This window comes from Prionailurus bengalensis, chromosome C1 (genome assembly GCF_016509475.1).
Source record: "Prionailurus bengalensis isolate Pbe53 chromosome C1, Fcat_Pben_1.1_paternal_pri, whole genome shotgun sequence".
In the NCBI taxonomy this organism is placed as follows: domain Eukaryota; kingdom Metazoa; phylum Chordata; class Mammalia; order Carnivora; family Felidae; genus Prionailurus; species Prionailurus bengalensis.
Genome location: NC_057345.1, coordinates 10759248 through 10781117, shown reverse-complemented (window position 1 = coordinate 10781117; position 21870 = coordinate 10759248). Strand labels below are relative to the sequence as shown.

Here is a 21870-nt window from a genome sequence, read left to right as displayed (position 1 = left end):
AGGACCATGCTAAACATGGTGCATTAAGTCATCCCGGTGAATCTCCGCAAAACCTCTATCAGGGAGGGACAGCACCCCAGTTGGTAGTTCCCCCAATTTACACACGAAGAAACTGAAGGACTGAGAAGCTTGCTCAAGGTCCCCACTGTTGAAACCATCTGCACACAGGCGGTCTGGCTTTACGGCCCCAGGCACTTGGTACACGCCCTCCAGTGTCCCCACATTCAGAGCCCCGGGTCCAGGTACTTGTCTTCGTGGGGGGGGCTCACCCTCCCCCAAAGGGCAGATACCAAAGGAAATGTGGAGCCAGCACCTACACCCTAAACAATGCCAGGCACAGAGGCAAGCTAACCATCCCTTTTTCTAAATTCTTACCTTCCTGGGCTGCCCACTCCCTGCCTTGCTGTGAGAAGGCAGCATCTGCCTGCGGGGTATGGATTCAGGTCATCTCTAAGGGGAGTCAATCCGTGCTTTCCAGGGAGATGGCCAAGCGCCACATGCGGCCTGGAAAACCTGACTCCCAATGGGGCGGTTGAGAGAAGCCAGATGCTATCTGGAGTGCCCAAAGCACCAGCTGTTGTCACTGCTCTCAGTGCGCTCAGCAGCATCAGGGATGTGGCAGGAGGCTGGCAATGGGAACATCACATCACGCATTTATGCAGGCACACTGGGGTGGCTGGGTGTGGGTGCTTGGATCAACCCCACCCCACCCCCATGCTCGGGAAGCCAACAGATGCCCGGGTCCTTGTAAAAGCCCACCTGGGACAGGGGTGACAAGAGAGGTATAAACAGAGGGATGGAAGGGAGAAGCAGGCAGAGTCATAATTACCTATGACCAGGAGACTGAGAAGGAAGCTGAGAGGGGGCAACTCTCTAGCTGGTCCTTAGACAGAAGGAGGAAAAACAAGAGAAAGAACGACTTCTTAACAGAAGAGAGAACCGAGCTCCTCCACAGAGGTGTACAGCAGGGCCTGGCCCAGGGTAGCTGCTCAAGAAAACCTGCAAAGTCCTTGAGTGACAGGGTCCACATCTAAGGCTTTCCTTTCAACCCCATGGCACCTAGCGCGGGGCACACACACACGCACCTGCTGAAGGAACTCATCTCCTGCTCTGCAGGGGTCAGCTCCCGCATTTGCCAGGGATGAACATTCTCCTTGAGAATGTCTCCTTGAGAACATTCTCCTTGCCTTTGGCTAACACCCTCCTTTCAGCTTGTGCATTTCACTGGGGGCTCACAACCCCTACCCCACCTGATTCCAGAGAAGGGTGCGCATCTGGGCTTGGCCAGTCAATGCACTCTAGGCCACCGGAGCAGGTGATTGGTTTAGAGCTGTCACGTCATTAAAGCTAAACCAATGACGATCAGCCTCGGGATTTCCGGAAATACTGGGAGTGAAGGGCTTTCTGCACTGACTGGAAACCTAGAAAGGTAAATGTTGCTTAGACTTGTTAGGGGTCATTTTGCCACCAGAAAGGATAAAGCCCCAACAGATGAAAGGAGAGTTGGGAGATGACATCGTTTGAGCCCCTGGATGCAGCTACGCCTGAAGCCGGGCTTACCTCTGGCCATCTCAGTTATGGGGAGCTGTTGCTTTTCCTTTCAGTGAGTCCGTTCCGGTGGTGTTTCTATCATCTGCAACTCAACTAGCCCTGCAACTACATGACTCTCCGGGCAGGTGGTAAGAAAGCAAGAGGAAGTACAAACAATACAATACAAAGTTAGTTTTTTCGGGAAGTTTTTGAGCAGTAAGCAAGGGCCTCTCCGAGCCACAGATGCCGCTCTGAATGATGGTGAGCACGCCTCCCGGCCTCACAGGGTGCATGGGAAAGTTGCTGGACCCTCTTGCAGACTCTGTTATCTTTCACGTGTTGTGGTCAAGAGCAGCAGGGGAAACCCACAGCCCTGGGAGAGAACCCTCTGTCGGGGACGCCTGCGCAGAGCCCACCCACACCTGAGCCTCGGGCTGGAGTATACAGAGCTGGCCCACGACCCTCCTAGTTTACTAGGGGCCAGCCCAGCCCAGCCCCGGGAAGCAGCCACGGCGAGCTCTTTGGCAGGGGTGGGGCCCCTGGACAGGAGGGGCGTGCCCGGCCTTTCAAGGGATAAAGTCCCCCCCGTAATCGCTCACTTCAGACTCTGCCATGCCACTGCTGAGGATGGGGGCAAGTGACCCCACGATGTACATGGCAGTGGGGACAGGAGAGTAACGGCTACTGCCAGCCGGACTCCAGCTGGACCTCGGGTTGAATCCTTATCTCTACCTCCCGGCTCCGTGGCCTGGGACAAGCTTCTTTACTTCCCTGTGCCTCAGTTATTTCGTCTGCAAAATGGGGTGACTCATGCACCTCGCTGATTTGGGCTGTTTGGTGTCGGCGACCCTGCAAAGCAGGAGTCCCCGGAGGGGGCTCCCCTGCATGGTTTTCGCCCGCGTGTTCCCAAGGGATGGCACACCTTGCGGGGAGCGTCCCGGGTGGCACGGGGGGGGGGGGGGGGGGAGAAGCACAAGTCCCTCTAAGCACTGCTCAGAACACTGGTTCATCTGCCTGGCGAACCGCGAGTCTCTGAAAAAGGACCCAGCGAACAGGATCAGCGAGTCAGCCCGGGAAGCAGGAAGGCGCAGCTGGCTCGGGGACAGCACGAGGGCGGGGCTCTGGCCTTAGAGGTCGGCAGGGCCAGGCCCGATCCCCTGGGAGTGGAGGTCGCACGGGGACACGCGGCCTTTTGGGAGAAGTCCCTGATGCCTACTCCAGGAGCCTGGCGTGAAGAGAGGTAAGAGCAGCTGCAGGCCACCTCGAAACACCCCAGCGGGCGCCCAAACACACAACCAAAGTCTTCCAACAGGGTCCCGGCCAGCTCAGGTGCCCACTTAACTAGAGCTCTGGCTTACATCTGAGGACAAAGAAGCAACGACAAGACTCGGTGACGCACGCAATGGATTCTGACTTTCTTGAACCCAGACAGGGAAAGTTGTGGGGCCGAGTACAACAAGCCGTCCCAGGCGCGCAGGCTCTGAGTTAGAACCGGAAAGTCTGCAGAAGCCCAATGCCAAAAAAGGAGTCGCCCGGGCTCCACTGGCCCTGCGACCAAGGTGGGGAAGCAGAAAGGCATTTTAGGAAATGTTCAACGACACCGAAAACGGAGGAAGAATTTTCGGTGTCTCATCCTCTGAAAATATCCTTGACTTCAGGCCAGCGGGGAGGACTGTGTTTTGAGCAGTTTTGTGTTTTATCTACAATTGTATCCCTGTTACTTAAGGGTTCTGACCCAGGCAGGTGCACCCCAAGTATTCACAGGATAAATGAAGAGAAGAAAAGAACTTCAGGGGCTCTACAGGTTCAATGATTCTTTTTTTTTTCTCTTTTAATGTTTATTTTTAAGACAGAGAGAGAGAGAGAGTGTGAACGGGAGACAGGCAGAGAGGGAGACACAGAATCCGAAGCAGGCTCCAGGCTCTGAGCTGTCAGCACAGAGCCCGACGCGGGGCTCCAACTCACGAACCGCGAGATCATGACCCGAGCCGAAGTCGGACGCTCAACCGACTGAGCCACCCAGGCACCGCCCCCCCCCCCCCCAATGATTCTGGAGACTGAAACACAAACTGTCCACTTGTTTACAGGGTGACCAGATGACACAAAGGACGAGGGCAAGCGTAAAAACAAATGAACTCGTGAGCTTACATCTCAGACGGAGGCTGAGAACGAAATCCAGTGCAGGGGTGCGGGGGGGATGGGGGGTGCCCACAAGGCACAACCCAAGTCACCATCTCCACCTGTCCCATTCCTGCCGATAGCTTTCAGCCGGCTCCAGAAAAGAGGGACGTGTTTACAAACCCCTCAAAAGCCTGACAATTACTGGTGAGGCCGCAGGTGCTCTCCAGGTGTGCCCGACCTGCTGGGTGAGGCTCAGCCAAAGGTGTGTCAATGTCAGCAGGATTAGATTTCTCCTAAGGTCCTTCCAGCTCAAATATTCATGCGCACGTGTCCCCCCCCCCCCCCCCCCCTCGCTTGGAGCATTTCCTGGAGCCCTGCTCTGTGCTCCAGGTGAACAGAGGGAGACAGAGGTGCAGGTGCCCTATGGCCCCGCCCCGTTGGAGAGGACAGTTCAGAGAGCCCCGGGTAACAGTCGAGAAATGCTCATGCAGGACCTGCCACAGCTACCCTGTGCTCCAATGACGCACGCCCATGGCAATGCAAGGACAAAGCACAGAGCAGGTGGAATGAACAAGAAAGGCTTTTGCAGAAGGGTCGGGCGCCCGGGACGAGGTGGAAAAGTCGGAAGTCAGTGTGGGGTGGAACGGTAACAGAAGAAGGTGGGGGGTGGGAGTGAGCCAGCTGGCTCGTGGGACAGTGAGGAGGCTCTGAGCTCCTCGACAGGAGTCAAAAGAGAGGCTGTCAGACGTCCGTGGGTCCCAGCCCCAAGTCCAGGCCAGAGCAGGTACTCAACACCTGTCAGGTGGGTGAACCAGGAGCCTTGGCAGATCTGGGGAGGGCTTGAGGGAGGCCATCCTTCTGGTTCAAGTTAAAGGTTCTAGACAGAACCCTTCCCCTCCAGACTGTAAGCCCCAGGAGGGTAGAGCTGGCTTGGCTCAGCTTGTCAACACCAGGCACCCAGTCAGAGGAGTATGCATCCAGTGAGTAATTAAGCAAAAAAAAAGCGGGCAGATTTGACTTAGTAAAGGTGCTCGGCGGGAATCATCCTGACCCTCAGCTGTGGCCCAGAGACGTGAATGAGCTGGGAGAGAACAGCACCAAAAGGCGAGCGAAGGTAGAGGGGTCAGAGGCCAGGCAGGGGACACCTTAGCTGCGGACAGTGCAAGGGTGGGGTGGGGGGATCGCTCGTCGGACACAGCAGCAGCAGGTAAGTACGGCTGGCACAGCTAAGCGTTAAGAAGCCACTGGGGGTACAGAGAGGGTGACCGACGGTCCTGTTTCGCCAGGGGACCGAGGGGTGTCCCAGGGCGTGGGACGCTCAATGCGGAGACCGGGAGAGTTCTGGCAGTCCAGAATGAGCTGGTCACCTGAGGCACAGGTCTGGCCGCACCGGCACCAAAGAGGGAAAAGATTGCCGGCGGGGCCAACCCCATTTGTCAGGGGCTCAGACACTACAAAGCTGTTGCATATCGTGGGCTCAGGCAAACCACAGGCGTGGGAGCCGAGCCAGGCTGACGCTATGACTCTCGTTTCCTGGAACGGGGAAACTGAGGCTCGGACGTGAGTGACCACGGTGGGCAAGTCATGGGGCCAGTGTGACGTTCTGGCCTCCAGCTTCCTCGCTTTCCCTGCACGTCGGGAAGACGTGAAATACACAAGCGCTGTCTGTCGAGCACGGCCGTGCGCTGTGCCGCTTTCCTCTGGGCCAATGGACGCGAAGGGGGGGGGGGGGGTCGTGCACCAGAGCCCTCGTCCCCAAGAGGAGCTCTAGGGGCCCCAGGGAAACGGGCCCATCTGGCCCTCTGCTCTTCCGAGATTCTGACCCAGGGTGAACGGCGGCCACCACCTGGGACGTGGGGAGACGGGGTGGGGATTGGGGTGCTGTTGGCTGCTGTCCTGCTTGCCTCACCTATGACATCCCCGTTATGGCCACCCTTCGGGTAAGGCCAGGATCCCCAAAGGCCCTTGTGAAAGGCAATGCATCATCTAGCCACACAGCCTGTAGTCCCCAGGTGTGGAAGGGTCTCAACGGCTCTGGGCAGACGGGGAGAGAACAGGCCGGAGAACAGGGGAGGTGGAAGCGGCAGGGAGAGGGGATTTGGCGGATTTAAGCAGAAGGAGCTTCCCAGAGCAGTGTTGCTCAGTGATTGGTCCCATGCCTTATCTGCATCAGCATCACTTCAGGGGGATTATTAAGACCCAGGTTGCTGGGCCCACCCCGTTTCTGATTCTGCAGGTCTGAGGGGGGGCGGAGACTCGCACCTATAACAGGTTCTCGGGTGAGGCTGATGTTGCTGGTCTTGGCACCCCATCTTGGGAACCACCGGCCTGGAGCATGTGGTTATGAGGGATGGGGGGAGGCGGAAGAAGCACAGGGGTGCTGATGGGTCACCGGGGGCTGGGAAGAGCCACACAAGTAAAGGTGAAGGTGTTGGGAGGCCTTGGTCCTCACGCTTCGGAGAGGGTCAGGATCACAAGGCAGAGGAGGGAACTTGTTTGAAATGCAGATCTGTGGGCTCCTCCCTGGATATTTTTGACTGTCCAGGTCTGCGAGGGGGCCCAGGAACTTAGGCTCTGAGTGATTCTGATGCAGGCAGTCTGGGCCACAGGGAGAGGCGTGGGAGCGTCAGAGCGGCACCGTGGAAAAATACATTTCTCAGGCTTTGCGAGCTTCGATGAGCCCCAGAAACATCTGTAGTCCCATGCCCTGACTCGGGGCCACCCAATACAGTAGGCACTAGCCGCACGGAGCCTTTTGCAATTAAATAAAAAGTGGGGACACCGGGGGGGCTCAGTTGGTTAAGCGCCTGACTCTTGATTTCGGCTCAGGTCATGATCTCGTGGTTCATGAGATCGAGCCTCACATCGGGCTCTGCACTGACAGTGCGGAGCCTGCTTGGGATTCTGTCCCCAGCCCCCCTTAAAAAAAAATATTTGAAAAAAATTGAAATTCAGTTCACTGGTCACCCTAGCTACATTTTAAACCCAGTGGCTACCATATGGGACTGTACAGATCTAGAACATTTCCACCTTTGCACAAAGTTCTGTCAGAGAGCTCTGGCCTGCAGCGATCACAACGTGTCTGCCTCTCTTTCCCTTTCTATAAAAAGGGGTTTCTCCACCATCTTTCTCAGGGTGTAAGAGAGAGGGGAGGCTCCACCGAGAGTGACGTTTCTACCCCACACTTAAAGAGCCCGTGCACCTGCTGGTGGGAGGAGGTGGTCCAGTTTGGCCTCCATGTCTGCCCCAGAACCCAAGAGGATGGTTCTTTTTCCTTCTGGTTGGCTGCTAGACTCCCCACCGTGATGAGTAGCCCTTAGTAGTTAGAGCTTAGGCATCACGAGTATGCTAAGGAAAACCAACTAACAGAAGCCCAAGCAAGTCCCCTTCGAGAAAAGTGATACCAAACAAAACCAACCCAACAAAAAAGGTATACGCTTAACCCATCACAGTGGCAGAGGCATTAACAACAGACTGGACTTAATCCCAGAGAAACGGCAACTGAATTTACTTCTTTCCCAGAGCTTCCCAGCACACATATGAGGTGGTCGAGTTTCCAAGGAAGGAGTTGAAAGAACACTAGAGATAAAGTACCGGGGCCAGGGGATCTCCACATGCGGTTCCAGGACAGGCAGTGCAGGGACAAGGACGGACAGTCCGTTGAGAGTGCAGGGTTCTGCAGTTACCGTATGAAGCGCCTACAGGAGGCAAATGCACAGACGGGAAGCAGAATGGTGGGTTACCAGGGGCTGGAGCGGCGGGTGGGGACTTACTCCTCAGTGGGTACGGTCACAGTTTGGGACGATGAAAAAGTGCCAGAGGGGCACCTGGCTGGCTCAGTGGGTTGAGCGTCTGACTTCGGCTCAGGTCAAGATCTCGTGGATGGTGAGTTTGAGCCCCGAGTGGGCTCGGTCCCAAGTCTAAAGGATCTGGATGAACCGAGGTTCTTTAGGCCGAGCGTGCGGTCCCCCTCTGCCCGCTCAGCGCCCTGCCCCGTGCCTGGCCCCCTCCCCCCGCCCCGAGGTACTCAAGGAAGAAGGAACAGCGGCTGAGCGGAAGGCACAGGCGTGCTGGTGACGGTGTGGGGAGCGGGGTGGGGAGATCTGAGCAAAGACAGAGTCTTACTCTGGTTGCTTTCTCACCCCTGGCCGATCCTGGGAGCGCACGAGACAGATTAGCACGTGCCTCTTTCTAACAGATTCGTAGAAGGTCAGGTGGGGGCGGGAGGGGCGCATGGGCTAGGAAGGGAAAGAGGGAGAGTTGGCTAGGGTGTCTATGTGCCTCTTGTCCACTTGGGGACACCTGTGGGAGGGAGCAGGGTGCGGCCAAGGACGATGTCGGGATGCAGGGGTAAACCAGAGTGCTCGGCCTGCTAATATTCTCACTCTAAAATTAACCCAATCCCAGAAACGCAAAGGGCAGAGAGGTTCTCAAAGTCTGGCCCGTGGAACCCTCGTATCAGAATCACCCAGGGCACTCCATAAACACACAGATTCCCAGGCCCCCTCTCCAGCACTACAGGCAGAATAGAGGCGGAGCCTACCTCGGACCCCTGTGATCCTCAGGCTGAAACCCCCTTTAAGGAAGGAGGTCAAGAGGGTAAGTTCCCAGCTTTGCCAAGGTATCACGTGTAGTTGGGGGTCTTGATATTTGGCCCCGGGAATCCACATGGCACCGTGCAGTGTGGTCCCTTCCTCACTCTGGGCCTCGGTTTCCTCACTTCGTAGAGAGTGACGGACTCTATCCCTGCTGCTGTTTCCCTCTGGGGACTCTGCCTGGGTTGGACCTCCTGTCACGGGTCAGCTGGCTGCTCTGGACTCTCACCGGGGCAGGGGAGCAGGGTCGTCTCCTGGAGCCAGCTGAGTGGCCCTGGGCCCCAGAGGCCCTCGCTTCCAAATGCCTCTGGCTGACTGGAAGCCAGCGTCAAAGATGTCAGGGAGGGCATCCCATGACACCCAGCCCGTGACACCCAGCCGCACAGCCTCTGCCTGGTGCCCTGGTGGCCCTCAAGGAATCGTCAGCTGGTGAAGGAAAAACGGCAGTGAGAAGCAATGGTCCTGGGGCAGAGAGTGTGACGTCCTCGAACAGCCACTTCCTACAATCTGTTTAACTGCTTTGAAGCCTCAAATGGGTCACCTTTTTAACTTTTTAAAATGTTTTATTTATTGGGGGGGGAGGGCAGAGAGAGAGAGGGAGACAGAATCCGAAGCAGACTCCAGGCTCCGAGCCGTCAGCACAGAGCCCGACGCGGGGCTCAAACTCACAGACCGTGAGATCACGAGCCGAGCCGAAGTCGGATGCTTAACCGACTGAGTCACCCAGGAGCCCCAGCTGTGTCACCTTTAGGATGGGGAGGAATGCCGGGCTGCCTTACGGGGGTAGGACAAGACCAACAGGAGTGCAGCTAACAAAGTGCTCGGCTCCTGGGCGGCCCTGAACAAACACTTCTTTGCCATTAAAGGGACCTTCCCCAAACCGGAAATACACATTCTTCCCTGCCTGGGCACAGGGGGACTTCAAAGTCACCAGGGCACCGGTGAGGCAGAGCCGTGCAGTCCGGGAAGGAACTGGCACCTGTTGTTTTCACCTCTCTCCAGGCCCCCAGGGAGAACTTTCTGAAGCTTGTGTACGATTAAAAGGTGCCGAACGCACTCAACACCTGTGATAAAGTCACAGCCCAAACTAGTTGGGAGCCTGAGCCAGCCTCCGAGTCCGGGCGGCAACAACAGATGAGGCTGCTGGCACCTGCAGGCAGGCTCCCAGGTGGTGGGTGTTCCCCGCAGTGGTCCCCAAAGCCCAGCACACAGATGGAGGGAGCACTGGGACGGTCGCCGTCACTGAACCCACCGGCTCCCCTCTTCCTTAGCCCGGGCGTAGCGTCCCCCCAGCTCAGAGCTCAGGGCTCACCCACCTGTCGTACCTCTCTGGCCGTTAATTTCTTCCAAATCCGGGTCTGCTCTAGCACCTCTGGGGCCACTGGCACTGGCCAAGGGCTCAGAGGAATGGCCACGACCCAGGTCCTCCACCTGGCTTCTCTTGAGGGCATCCCAACAGCAGACAAGAGAAAGCACGAAGTCCCCACCTTCAGGGTGGCTGCCCCAAGGGGCACGGAAGGGGTGGTCCTTCAGAACTGGAGTCATTCCTGACTTTTCCCCTCCCGGCCAGGCACTCATCGGACGCACGCAACATGAAGCGCATCTACGGAGAGTGAATTCATAAAAAGTAACTCCACACACAGGCACGCACACGCACACATACCTTGTAAACACAGCCTGCCAACCTCTCTGGAGTGTTTACAGCCCTTAGTGACCCACAGCAAACACAGCATCCCCACGGCGGCTGCTTTGGACAGCTTTAATGATATGTTGGCTGTGCTTATCTGCTAGGGCTAAAATCCGGGTAAACACCTATGTATCTGATTTTCTACTTTTGTCAACTGGCCCCCGGATGGGTGGGAGGGGCTGGGGTCCAGGCTCATGTTTGCTGTTTTCCTTGAACCATGCACTCTGTGACTCTTGAAATGGCTTAAGGGGGTTAAACTCATCTTTCAGAATGGCTAGAGGGTCCTGGTATATCCTCCAGTAAACTCGATTGGAATGTTACAAGGAACACAAAGCAGGCATAATGACTATTATGGAAATTTGAAGGCCAAACGAGCCAGCCACCAGTCCTCTGGAATCACCCGATCTCATCAAATCCCAATATCTCACGCTTCAAAACGTTTAAGAAGTTTACACACACATACACACCTGAATCGATTTGTTTGGACTCTGGATAAACGGGAAACCTCCTCCCTCCTGTGGCATCGGGCTCCGTGAGTGTATGAAGGATGCCAACCACACAGATTCCTGTCCGACAATTCCGAAGTGGGTGATATGATCCCATTTAATAGATGGGTAAACTGAGGCTTGGGATCTTAAATCATTTGCTTGGGGACACATAGCTAGTAGTAAGCAGAAGCGAGTAACCAGCGTGTGTTGGACTCCAAAGCTGGTGCCCTGTCCCCAAGTGTCCTGGCAGAAGCAAAGTGCAACCCTTCTCGCTGAGCGGTCACCCGGGGTGAGGGTGCTGGCCCGCAGGGGATCTCCCCGGGGAAACCAACGGGAATGGTGTTCAAGAGCAGTGACTTTCACCCCCCAGCCTCAGCAGTCTCTGTCCCGCTCGGGTCGCCAAGGAGTCCACACTAAACCCTGTGGTCCTGGTGGCTGGCTTTCTAGGAGAATCCCCGGTTCCAAGGTGGAGATTGAAATCTCACCCCTAACCCAGCAAAGACCCTTTACAGAAGGGATAACACAAGACCAATCTATTGCTGAAATTGCTAAAGGCACAAAGATAAGCAAATGCTTGAGTTGCTTAAAACAAGGAAAGTCAAGGAGAGGACAACCCCCGCCCCCTCTTTTTAAAGATAAAAATTTAAAGAGAAAACGGACCTGAAACCTCATGTGGCTCTACGTCTGAAACATCAACACAAGGTCTTTCCACACCGCTTTGAGGTCCTCAGCCTGGGACCCCACCGTCAAATCCTGGCTGTGACACCTACCAGCTGTGTGATCTCGGGCAAATTACTAAACTTTCCTGAGCACCAGTCTCCTCACCTGTGGACCGGGACGGGCGACTGCACCTCCCGGCTGGGGTCCCTGGAGGACTGATTAAGACAGAGCACCCCATTGGGTGAGTACCATCACCGGCCCCCAGGAGGGTACAGGACAGCAATGAGAGCCAGTACCCAGATCCACAAGGGCCTGGTGCCCTAGGCAGGGGGGTGCTTTATGTGAGGGGGAGGGGCAAGAGGCGATAAGAACGCAAATGACTAATAACAAAGGTAGAGGCTGGATGAGGAGCCCTTAGGTCCTGCGGCTTTTGAAAGCTGGGGTTCAGAGAAACGCTTAAGGAGGCAACGGCCTCTGAACTGGGCCTCGAGGTCTGGCTGGCTTCAGATGCGGACAGATACGCGGTCCAGTCTCCAAATTTACTAACTTACCAACAACTCTGAAACAATGGCTTGGGGGTGCCTTTAGCCGAAGGGCGAACACCCTCTCGCCTTAGGGACCCAGCTCACTCCCTTCTCTGACCCCGCTGCCCAGATGCTACCCAGCACCCGCTCCCATCATGCTAACCCCTCACCTGGCTTTATGTTTCTGCACAGCACTGGCCATCTCCTGACACATCTTGTGCGCCCGTGCCTGCTGGAAATCTCCTCCCACGATAGAAGCTCCATGGAAACAGGGGCTGCGGCTGTCCCCTTTGCTACTGTATCCCTGGCAGCTACAACAGTGGCCGCGGTAGTTGCTCAAGAAATGTGACTGAATGGATGCACGACCAAAGATGGAAAGAATTCACACGGCAGCCTAAGAAGCTTCAGGGAGCACCTGCTTTACTCTGCGGGGGGTCTGGGTGACCTCCCCTCACATGGAGTTAGTCCCACGGTGCCAAACAGGGAAACTGAGTTACCGAGTTTCTCAAGGTCACACAGATTTGAGGCAGAACCAGGTGCGGACTGAGTGCGTGTCTCATCTCTGCCTCTCCTGCTCTGGTCCTGAGCCTGAAAACGGTCACCTCCCCTAGAACTGGCCCCACTCTGGAGGCCAGGGCTGTCACCGGCACAGAGCCTGTCCCCCTCCTGATCTCAGGGCACCCTCCGTGAGCAATGTCAAGGTGTCCAGGCTTCCAGCCTGCCAAGCCAGCATCCCCTCTCCCTTACCCCTCCGCCACACCTCTGAACGTGCCAATTCCCAGACTCTGTCATCCAACAGGGCAACTACGTGCAGCTGGAGACCGATGGGCAGAGATCCTGGGACTAGTCACCTCACAGCCTGGCTACAATGTTTATTTCAACAGTAATTTCAGCTTGCGGTTCCAAGCCAGAAGAGCTCTCATTTGCTTCCCAGAGGAAAAACCCCTAATAACAGCCAATGTCTCAAACCATTCGTGGATTCTCAAACATCCACGTCCATGGCAGGCCAGCCTCAATGCCCAGCCGGCACGGAAGTTCTCAGAAACTGCCCGTGACCTTTAAGAACCGGGCCCCGGAAGAGGGTGAAGGGTGGGTGGTGGAGTGGAGAGAACTCAAAACTTTCTGGTGTAGCCGCCGGCTTGATCCTGTTTCGCGCCAGGGATGCCATCTGTAAATCAGAAGATTTCCACTGCTCTCTGCCCTAAAGGGACACCACGAGGGCCATTGGAACAACCACCACCCCCCAAGGCCTTGGAGACCCGGGGTTTCTCAGCTACACCGTATCATTAGGATATTGTTATTATGAATACACAAACGGAGTCTTTGTAGACACAAAGTAAACAGACCTATCTCCACCCAGCCATCTCCTACACTTTTACATAATAACAACCCCCCCCCTCCCCCGCGGCACAACAGTCAGCCTTGGATCCCTGAGGTATTTTACACACAAGACGAATCTCATCTTGGCACAGTTCAGGAGGGTGGAGATGGAACCTACAGCATCACATCCTAATGGGAAACCGAGTCAACGGGGGCACTGACAGGTGCCCCACAAGGGAAGCTGACAACCAGCCTTTATTATGCGTCAACTAGGAACGAGGCAAGGTGCTTTGCAGACACTAGCTTTCGGGTCATCAGTGTTAGTTGACACATGTATCATCCGCCACTTTTCAAATGGGTAAACGGAGTCTCAAAAAGATAAACAAGTTGCCCGAGCTCTATCTGCTTGCACTTCGCATCTGTGCTCTGTTTTACAGCAAGCTATCTTTTCTCTAACTGCTCTGTGCAACTGGGGAGGAGGTGGGACTGTCTCCAACAGGCCCAGTCCCGAGGCCAAGGGTTCAGGGATTCAAGCTACTTCCAGGGCTCAGTGTCCCTTTTCTAGACCCTTGGTGACCCAAGACTTCAGGGGCTCCAGGACACCAGTGGCAGCTCAGCAGGTCAGTGGTCCCAGCTCCTGTGGCTACAACTGTGATAATCAGGATTCTGTCTCCCTGGGAGACCAACACAGGCAGCCTGGAATTAGGGGGCCTTGCTGCTGGCTTTTTCTCATAGGAAAGAAATAATTATTAGGTAAATAAGCCTGGTGTTTCCCAGCTGTCTGGGAGAGGCATTCCACTGTCAACTGAGAAAATTTGAAATCGTGGCACCTTGGGCAAGTTGCGTTTTCTGTCCTTATCTTCGTGGAGATAACACAGCCTGGCTCCCAGAGTTGTGATAAAATTTTAAGGAGACACTGCATGCAAATTACTGGAACACAACAGGTATTCAAGAAATAATGAATAATCATGTTGTACTCCCTCCACCCCCATTTTTTCCTGGAAAAAGTATTCAAACTTCAAACTGATGGTGACAGACACTTCTTGGAAGCCCTTCCTCTTCCATCTAAATTTCTTCCTCCTCTAGAGTCAAGGGGATCCAGGGATTCGGTTGGACCCGCCCCCCCCCCCCCCCCCCCCAGACATAACTTGCCGGGACGGGGTGGCGGGCAGCTGAGACAGGAACATAATGAAACGGGCTGCAGCTACTCCGAACATTTTAACATTAAAACGCGGTTCTCAGCTGGGGTCAGATTAGCCCATGATACGCAACTGGACCATTTAATTTGTGTCTGCACCGCCTCGATCTCTTTCCGCACCAGTCCTTCAAACGTAAGGGAAATCTCTACCCTCCCGGCAAATGCAATTCATCACTTTCCTCTCCGAGGGGCAGCAGGAGAGCAGGGCTCTCCTGGCCCTTTACGGGGCTGCCAGGTGGGTTTACAGGTGCGGCCGGAGAGGGGCTGCCCCAACTTCGTGCGGGGCTGGCCCCTTTCCCACGCTTCCCACGAAAGTCGCGGGGCCCGCCCAGAGCAAGGTCTCCCTCCAGGCGCCGCGGGATCTCGCCGACTCCGGCAGGCGTGGCCTTGACCTCCCTCTGCAGCTCGCTCGGGGGCTCGGCCGGAGAGCTGCGACCCCCGAAACCCCCGCCCCCGCGCCGCAGAACTAACTCCGCGTCCCGCGCGTCTCCCCGGGCGCCCCTCCCCGCGCTGGGGGCGCGGCGCGCGGCGAGAACTTTGCCACCCGCGCGCGGCGATCCCGGCCCGGAGCGCCCCCGCGCGCCCGGCCCCGGCGGCTCCCCGGGCCTGCGGCCGCGCCGCCCTCCCCGCCCCGCCCCGCGCGCACCTACCCGGCTGGCTGCAGTCGCCATCCGCTCGAACGGAGGGCGCCCCGGCGCGGGGCCGGTCGGCCGGCCGCGCAGCGTCCGCACCCGCCTCGCAAGCTGCGGGCCCCGGGGGGCGCGCCGGCCCGGCCCCCGCCCCGCAGGAAGGCGCCGGCTCGCCCTGCGCCGCCAGCTGGCGGACGCGCTCCCAGGTGCCCGAGTCGGCCGCCCGCATGCCGCGTGCCCGGGGAGGGGGGCGCTGCCGCGGCGGCGCGGGGGGCTCCGACGGCGGGCGCCGGGCTCACAGCCTCCGAGGCCGCCGCCGCATCGGGGCGCAGCCGAGCGCCGTCCCCGCCGGCCGCCGGCCGCCCGCGCGCGCCGCACCCGGGCTCTCCGTCCGGCCGACGCCGGGCAGTCCGCGGCCGCCGCACGCGAGGAATTCGGCCGCCCGCCTCTCACGTGGGAACGGCCCTCACTCCCGCGGCTCCGCCTCCCGCTCCTTCCGGGCTGGCGAGGCCACTCGCCCCGCCCCGCCCTCGGCCCCGCCCTCGGCCCCGCCTCCGGCCCCGCCCCCGGCCCCTCGGCGGCGCCGGGACTCGCCCCACGGCCTCGGCGAGCGCTTCGTGGCCCCGTTCCGGGGACGCTCGGCGCATCCCCCAACATGGTCATTTCTGGAGAGACTGCGGGTCAGAACGACAGCCAGTGGCGCACGGGCCGGAGGGGGACAGGCCTGAACCAAGATCTCTGAAAGCCCAGAGTGCGGGCATCTGGGGGACGGCTGCCTGGTACCCCGGTTTGCCGATGTCTCCACTCTTCCGACACCCTCTTGACAGCCTTGCTGAGGAGCTGAAGTCCCAAGAGCCGACCAGGAGAGGGCAGCACGAGTGGACAGGGAAAGGGGTGGTGGCCCTGGGACATTTCCTGCACCCACCTGTACTGTGTGACCTACCAGGCGTGGGGGGGGGGGGGGGGGCGGGTATGTCTGCATCTCACTTCCCTGAGCTTCAGTTTCCCCATCTCTCAAATGAGGCATCGGCAATTCCCACCCTGTCCACCATGCCAGATGCTTCTGAATGCCCCTCTGCCAGAGCCAGGAGGCAGGTGAGGCGGTTCCCAGGGAAGGCCAGGGCCTGGACCCCGGGAGTGGGGGGGGAGGGTTGCAGTTACTCAGCCAGCCAAGCCCCTAGGAGGTGGCACCTTGGGTCCGCAAACCTAAACCTGCCTGCTGGAGTGGGTGCACCAGTGGCTGGCAGTGCTTGCTGTAAAATGAGTTTGCAGCTCCCAGCCCCCTTTGATCTGGGGATTATGATGCTCTTTAGAAGGACTAATTATCTCCCCGAAACCCCAGGAAGCAGGTCCAGTCTCCCCCCACTATTGTACACTTGGGGAACCGAGGCAACATAGCAAGAACAAGGCAAGAACTCACACACTCTCAGTGATGTCCCCGGCCTCCCCTTCCAGGCAGCATGCACCAGGCCTGGCTCTCTAACCTGTGGCTCCCACGGGCCCAGGCCTGAGCTCTGGGAATTTCTAGGTCACTGGCATATGCCTCTCCAACAAGCTGTGGGAAACAAACTATTTCCCCACCCCCACCCCCGCCCCCAAGTCTCTAAAACTGTTCATGGGTCACTTTCCTGTCTGTGGGCGAGGAACCCTGCCCCGGAGCAAGCACTGTGGTCTGGCCACCACCCATCGTGGCTTTCCCAGCTTCCACACCCGACGTCTTCCAACCTCCTCCCATGATGTGGAAACTGGCCTGCCTCAGACCCCTGTCTGGAACCCCGACTTCCCACTGGAAAGCTGACCGGTAACATCAAATGCTGGCGATACCCCGAGCCAGGGGAGAAAACTACCCTCAACACCCACACCACTCTAAGGGGAGGAAACTGACCACCACTGGTCACACCAGTGACCAGTGTAGTCTTTTGACTTAGACACGTGTTGCATATTAAGCCCGTAGGAAGGATATTTACTTCCACAGAGAAACATTCTCCTTCCCGTATTTCTTGAAGTACATGGAACTCTGCGTCTGTCTTCCCACTTTTGATGGAAACATGCAATTTCCTCTTAATTCCACGACAAGAAAACAGCAGCACAAGCCTAAATACGGAGCACTTGCCACTTGGATTTAGTGTCACGGAGACTTTAGGGAGCGGTGGGGACTGTGGCAAACAGGAAGCCACCAGCCTCCCTGGAGAGGAGGCCGTAGATTGCTGTCTAGTTTTTAAAAGAACTATTAGAAACATGAATTTTTTATGTGTAACCTAAGTTCAAAATGTGGACAAGTCTTTAAAACTTACAAAGAAGAAAGAGGAGAAGGAGAAGAGGACGGAGAACGAACAACAAGGTAAACATGTCTAGAAGTTTCTGTGTAGCCCACTGGCTACACGTGCTCATTTCACTGCTACCGTTATGCCCCCCCCCCCCCCCCCCCCCCGTGACCTCTCAGAAGTCTGCACATGCTTTCTACTTACATTTCAATAACCCAAGCCGCTTCTCAAGCCCACAGCCCTGGGGGATTTCCGCGGCTCTCCCTTACTCAGCACAGTTTGGCCTGGCTGTGTGTGTGAGTGCACGTGGGTGCTTGTGTCTGTGCGTCTGTGTTCCCCGCTTTCAGGGTCAGGACTTCAGATGGAAGTCGCACCCACCTTCCCCCACTTTCTGGGGGTCCTCCGACGGCCCAGGCCTCCCCCAGGCAGCGTCAGCCTCTCTGTCTCCCCACTCGCAACTCGGCTAGCCCCAGCGACGGCCTGCAGCCTTCCAGAAAACCATCTGCCTCGGGTGGGAGGTGTTTCTTCCTTGAGGTATGTTTCTCATTATGAGGACACCCTGGACCCAGGGGGACGTTTCTGCTCGGTTCTGCAACAGGAGGTCCAAGAACCAAGTGACAACCCATTTTCTGCCCTGGGCACTTGGGCGGGCCCTCCAGGAATGATAACTGCAGGGCGGTTTTTATTGGAAACTCCAAGACGGAGCCAGCTTCTGAGCGTGCGACCTCAGAAGGGCCCTGCTCTTGGGTTAATGCTCTGCTGTCATCGCCTTGAAATCCTTAATTAGTTTTGAACTAGGAGCCTCGCACGTTCATCTTGCACTGGGATCTGCAAATTACCTAGCTGGTTCTCCTCCCAGAAGATCTTCCTGGCCTCTCTGGGGGATGCTGGGAATTGATGTTGGAGGCAGCTGGTCCCGGGGTTTGGCTCATTCCGTCCTCCAGGGTACGTTGTGTCGGGCCTCCGCGAGGCAGCAGGAAGGGAGGATCTGGGGGTGGGGAAAGGCAGCAGGAACTTCCCCATCCATTCCTCCAGAAAACTAATTAAGGAGCAATGGCATAGTGGGAAATCGGGTGGGGGGATGGGCAGTCAGCCAGAGGGGGGTGGAGGATGCTCTGGTTCTGAGCTCTGAGGCCAGCCAGTGTCCCCATGACCCTGATCTCAGGATGTCAACGGGGTGCCGCCGAAGAAAACACAAAGGAGGCCGGGGCAGGGATGCTAGGGATCGGCACGGTTCCCATTCAAAGTATCCCTTGGCTTCCAGGGAAACTGCCCTTAGATCACAGGAAAAGATGACAAGATACATTTGATTTAAGGAAGGAAGACCAGAGAATTTGCATTAAAAGGCCTCACTATATTTGATACATGCTTGAAGTTGAGTATCTGAATCCACTGGAATTTTTCAGGTATTTTGTTCTTACTTGGCTATGTTTTTAGTTATTTGTAGAGGAGATTTTACTAAGATCTTCCAGCCAAGATTACTGTGCTCTCTCCAAACACCTGCAACGAAGACAAAGTGGCAATTCTGGATTCCCAGGAATCTGCACAGGTTTATCTGTAACCCTCGCAATGCTGCCAGGGAGTCTGGAGCCCTCAGCAGGGATGTTAGGTCCCCGCTCGTTTGTGTGGGACTGTGGGAAAGGCTCCTTCTGTCTCAGCCCCTCACTGGCAGAAGCGGAATGAAGAGCTGGGTTAGTGGATGTGAAAGGGCTTTGCCAGTTCTGCCCTCTACAGTTGAGCCGGTCTTTTCTGTCCTTTCTACGATGGCTGTGTGGGTGTCACTGGGAGTGACAAGCAAGTGTATTAGTTGTCTGCTGCTGTATAACAAAGCACCCCCAAACTTTGCAGCTTCAAACCACCAGTATTGGGGCGCCCGGGTGGCTCGGTCGCTTGAGCACCCGACTTCGGCTCACGTCACGATCTCGCGGTTCATGGGTTCGAGCCCCGCGTCGGGCTCTGTGCTGACAGCTCAGAGCCTGGAGCCCGCTTTGGATTCTGTGTCCCCCTGTCTCTCTGCCCCTCCCCCTGCTCACAGTCTGTCTCTCTCTTTCAAAAATAAATAAACATTTAAAAAAAAAACAAACCACGCCGGTATTTATTATCTCTCTGCTTCTGCAGGTCAGGAATCCAGGCGTGGCTGAGCTGGGGGCCTGTGGCTCAAGGCTTCTCATAGGGTGGCAGCCGCGGTAGCCTTTGGGGCTGCGGTCACCTCAAGGCTCTACCTGGGTGGGATCTACTTCCAAGCTCATTCTTGTGGCTCTTGCAAGAGTCAGCTCCTTATGGGCTGCCGGACTGCAAGCCTCAGCTCCCCGTTGGCTGTTGGCCACTGGCCGCCCTCCACGCCTCACAGAGCCACACACAGAATTGCAGCTTGCTCCTGTCACGGGGCTCTGAGAAAGGGCAAGAGACAGTGTGCCCCAGATGCACGCCATGGTCTCCTTCTAACCTCACGTTGGACAGGACATCCATCACCTTTTCCGTGTTCATTAGGAGTGAGTCACTAGGTCCTGCCCTCGTTTCGTGGGAGGGGTTATAGGAAGGCATGACTACCAGGAGGCGGGGGTCACTGGGGGCCACACTGGAGGCTCCCCACCCTGGGAGGCTGGGCGCCCGGGCACCCGGGCCTCGAATCCTGGCTCTGGCACACACGGGTGCATGATGCTGGCCAAACGATTTGCCTCTGGAAACCTCAGGTTCTTCATCTTTAAAATGGGGAGGACCGTGGCTACCACCTCAGAGGTTGTGGGTGGGGGGTTTCACTGATAAAATGCACATATGGAGCTGTAAATGGTGCCCGGCACAGGGTAAACCCTTGAAAAGCGGGCCGGAGGGACATGGCTGGAGGAGGCTGGAGGGACACGCCCACTGCTACTAAGTCAGACAGGTGCTACCTGCTATCTCCATGAAGCTCTGCAGCCTGGTGACTCGGAAGGCCTTTGGCAGGCCCTGGGATGCCTTTGTGACCAGGGCCACCAGCAGGGATGGTGCTGGTCTTCCCTGGCCATCCCAGTAGGACTCGGGGGCCCAGGTGCTGCAGGAGGATTAGACTGGGATTTTCCTCCAAACCTATTTAGACCTTTGCCCTACGGGGATAGAGGATTTACCCACGATCCATCTTGCCATCTGTCCTGGCGAGGTCTTCCTGGCTGGACACTTTTGTGCGCCTGTCATGGGCTCACTGGTACCCTTTGACGATGTTCCCAGGGCCCCAAATGACCTGGCAGAGATCCTGATCCCCTCTCAGGGCTTGCAAAGGGCCCACCCTGGGGGCGAAGGCTTAGCTCAGTCCTCGGGCAGAGCCAGGCATTGAAGTATTTTCACAGAGTGCAGCTGGCCTCCATGCCCTCCCTGCCTGTCAGACTGTCTTGGGTCCCGAGTGAGATTCTCAGCTGCAACAAAAGGAAAAAGTTCTTTTCCAGAGACCACATCTTCATCTCCTCTAAGCCCCTTTTAGGGGAGGGGTTTTGTTTTGTTTTTTTTTTTGGTTTGGGTTTTTTTTGTCAAAGAGGGAGGTTTCTGCAGGAAGTTAAAATGTTGCAGCTTATTCAGAATAAAAACAATAACACCAAAACACCATGACTTATAATAATACTGGCATACATTTGCACAGTACTTACTATATGCGTTCTAAGTACTTCACACATTCATTTAACCCTCCCAACAACGCTGAGAGATACAAGTATACCATACACTATTAATATCATCTCCATTTGCAGATGAGAAAACAGACACAGAGAAGGCAAGTCACTTACATAAGGGCACACAGGCAGCGAGTAGGGCAAAGCAGAGTTGAAGCTTATGTAGTCTGGCTGCAGACTCCATGCAGATGATCACGATGCTCCTTTGGCAACACGTGTTATTGGTTGAGTGCTCACTCCGCCACAGGGACTGCTCCTTCTGGCTCCTTCAGCCCTGCAGATCACTCTATCCCCATGTCCCAGATGAGGAAACCGAGGTTTATGGAGACAAAGGGACTTATCCAAGGTGATGTGACTGGTAATGCAGGATTGGGAGTCTAACCCTCAGAAGGGAGGGGTGTTATCTGGGGGAAATGCCCCCCACTTCAGGGTTACAGGAACTGCCTGCCTGTGGGCCTGCTGGAAGAGACGGATCCTTGCCTACCTCCTAAAAGACAGGACTTAAGGAAGGGTTAAGCAGCTGGGTAGCGGGGCGGGATGGGACCTCTGCTGCCCCTAGTGGCCAGTGGCAGTACTTCACCTTCTCCAACTGGTTTCAGCAAGTTTGAACCAGGGGTTGGTGGGACCTGGGGAATGGGGCTGCTGTCCCCCGCCACAATTTTCAGACCCTGTGTCTCCCCTTCCTATGTGTGACTCAAGAGACACTGAGGGCCTTGGGCCAGTCAGCGCCCGAGGTAAGAATAACATTTACTGTTTACTGGGCACTTCTGCCTTTGCACCAGGAACTCTTCTGCTAGGCGCTTGTTCCTTGGAGGTCATTAAATTTACCAATGCACCGAGGTAGAATCATCATTGTCAAGGGTTATGAGTAATATTGCATAGAGCACCTTACCCATATTAGCTCAGTTCAGTCCCCACAACACTCTACAAACACTGTCGTTATCCTCACTTTATCAGTGAGGAAAGCAGGAAACAGAGAGGTTGGGGAGGTTGCCTGAGGTCACACAGTAGTGTATGGTGGAGCCAGGATTCAGACGCAGGCAATTCTGGCTCTAGAGAGTCTGCTCTCTCAACTATTATTCTGTCACTGTCATTATTATTATTGTTGTTGTTGTTGTTGTTGTACAGTTGAAGAAACCAAGGCTTAGAGGGGTAAAAGGATTTGTCTGAGATCACCCAGCTCGTAAATGTAGAGCCGGCCTGTCTTCATTCGTCC

The 21870-nt window shown here is 56.3% G+C and overlaps 1 protein-coding gene across 6 annotated transcripts in view; it reads right to left on the bottom strand.

Moving 5' to 3' along the window:
- The window catches only part of KAZN (kazrin, periplakin interacting protein), a 1100886-nt gene that overhangs the window by 169516 nt on the left and 909500 nt on the right, over positions 1-21870 (bottom strand). Inside the window, exon 1 of one of the 6 annotated variants that reach the window (XM_043573805.1) lies at positions 14774-15101. The exons of 4 other annotated variants lie outside the window; for them this stretch is intronic. In XM_043573805.1, the coding sequence (XP_043429740.1) occupies positions 14774-14981 (208 nt within the window). In that variant the 5' untranslated portion in view covers positions 14982-15101. Of the gene's footprint in view, positions 1-14773; positions 15102-21870 lie in introns of those variants that run through there. One more of the 6 variants, XM_043573807.1, reaches the window with a different exon arrangement.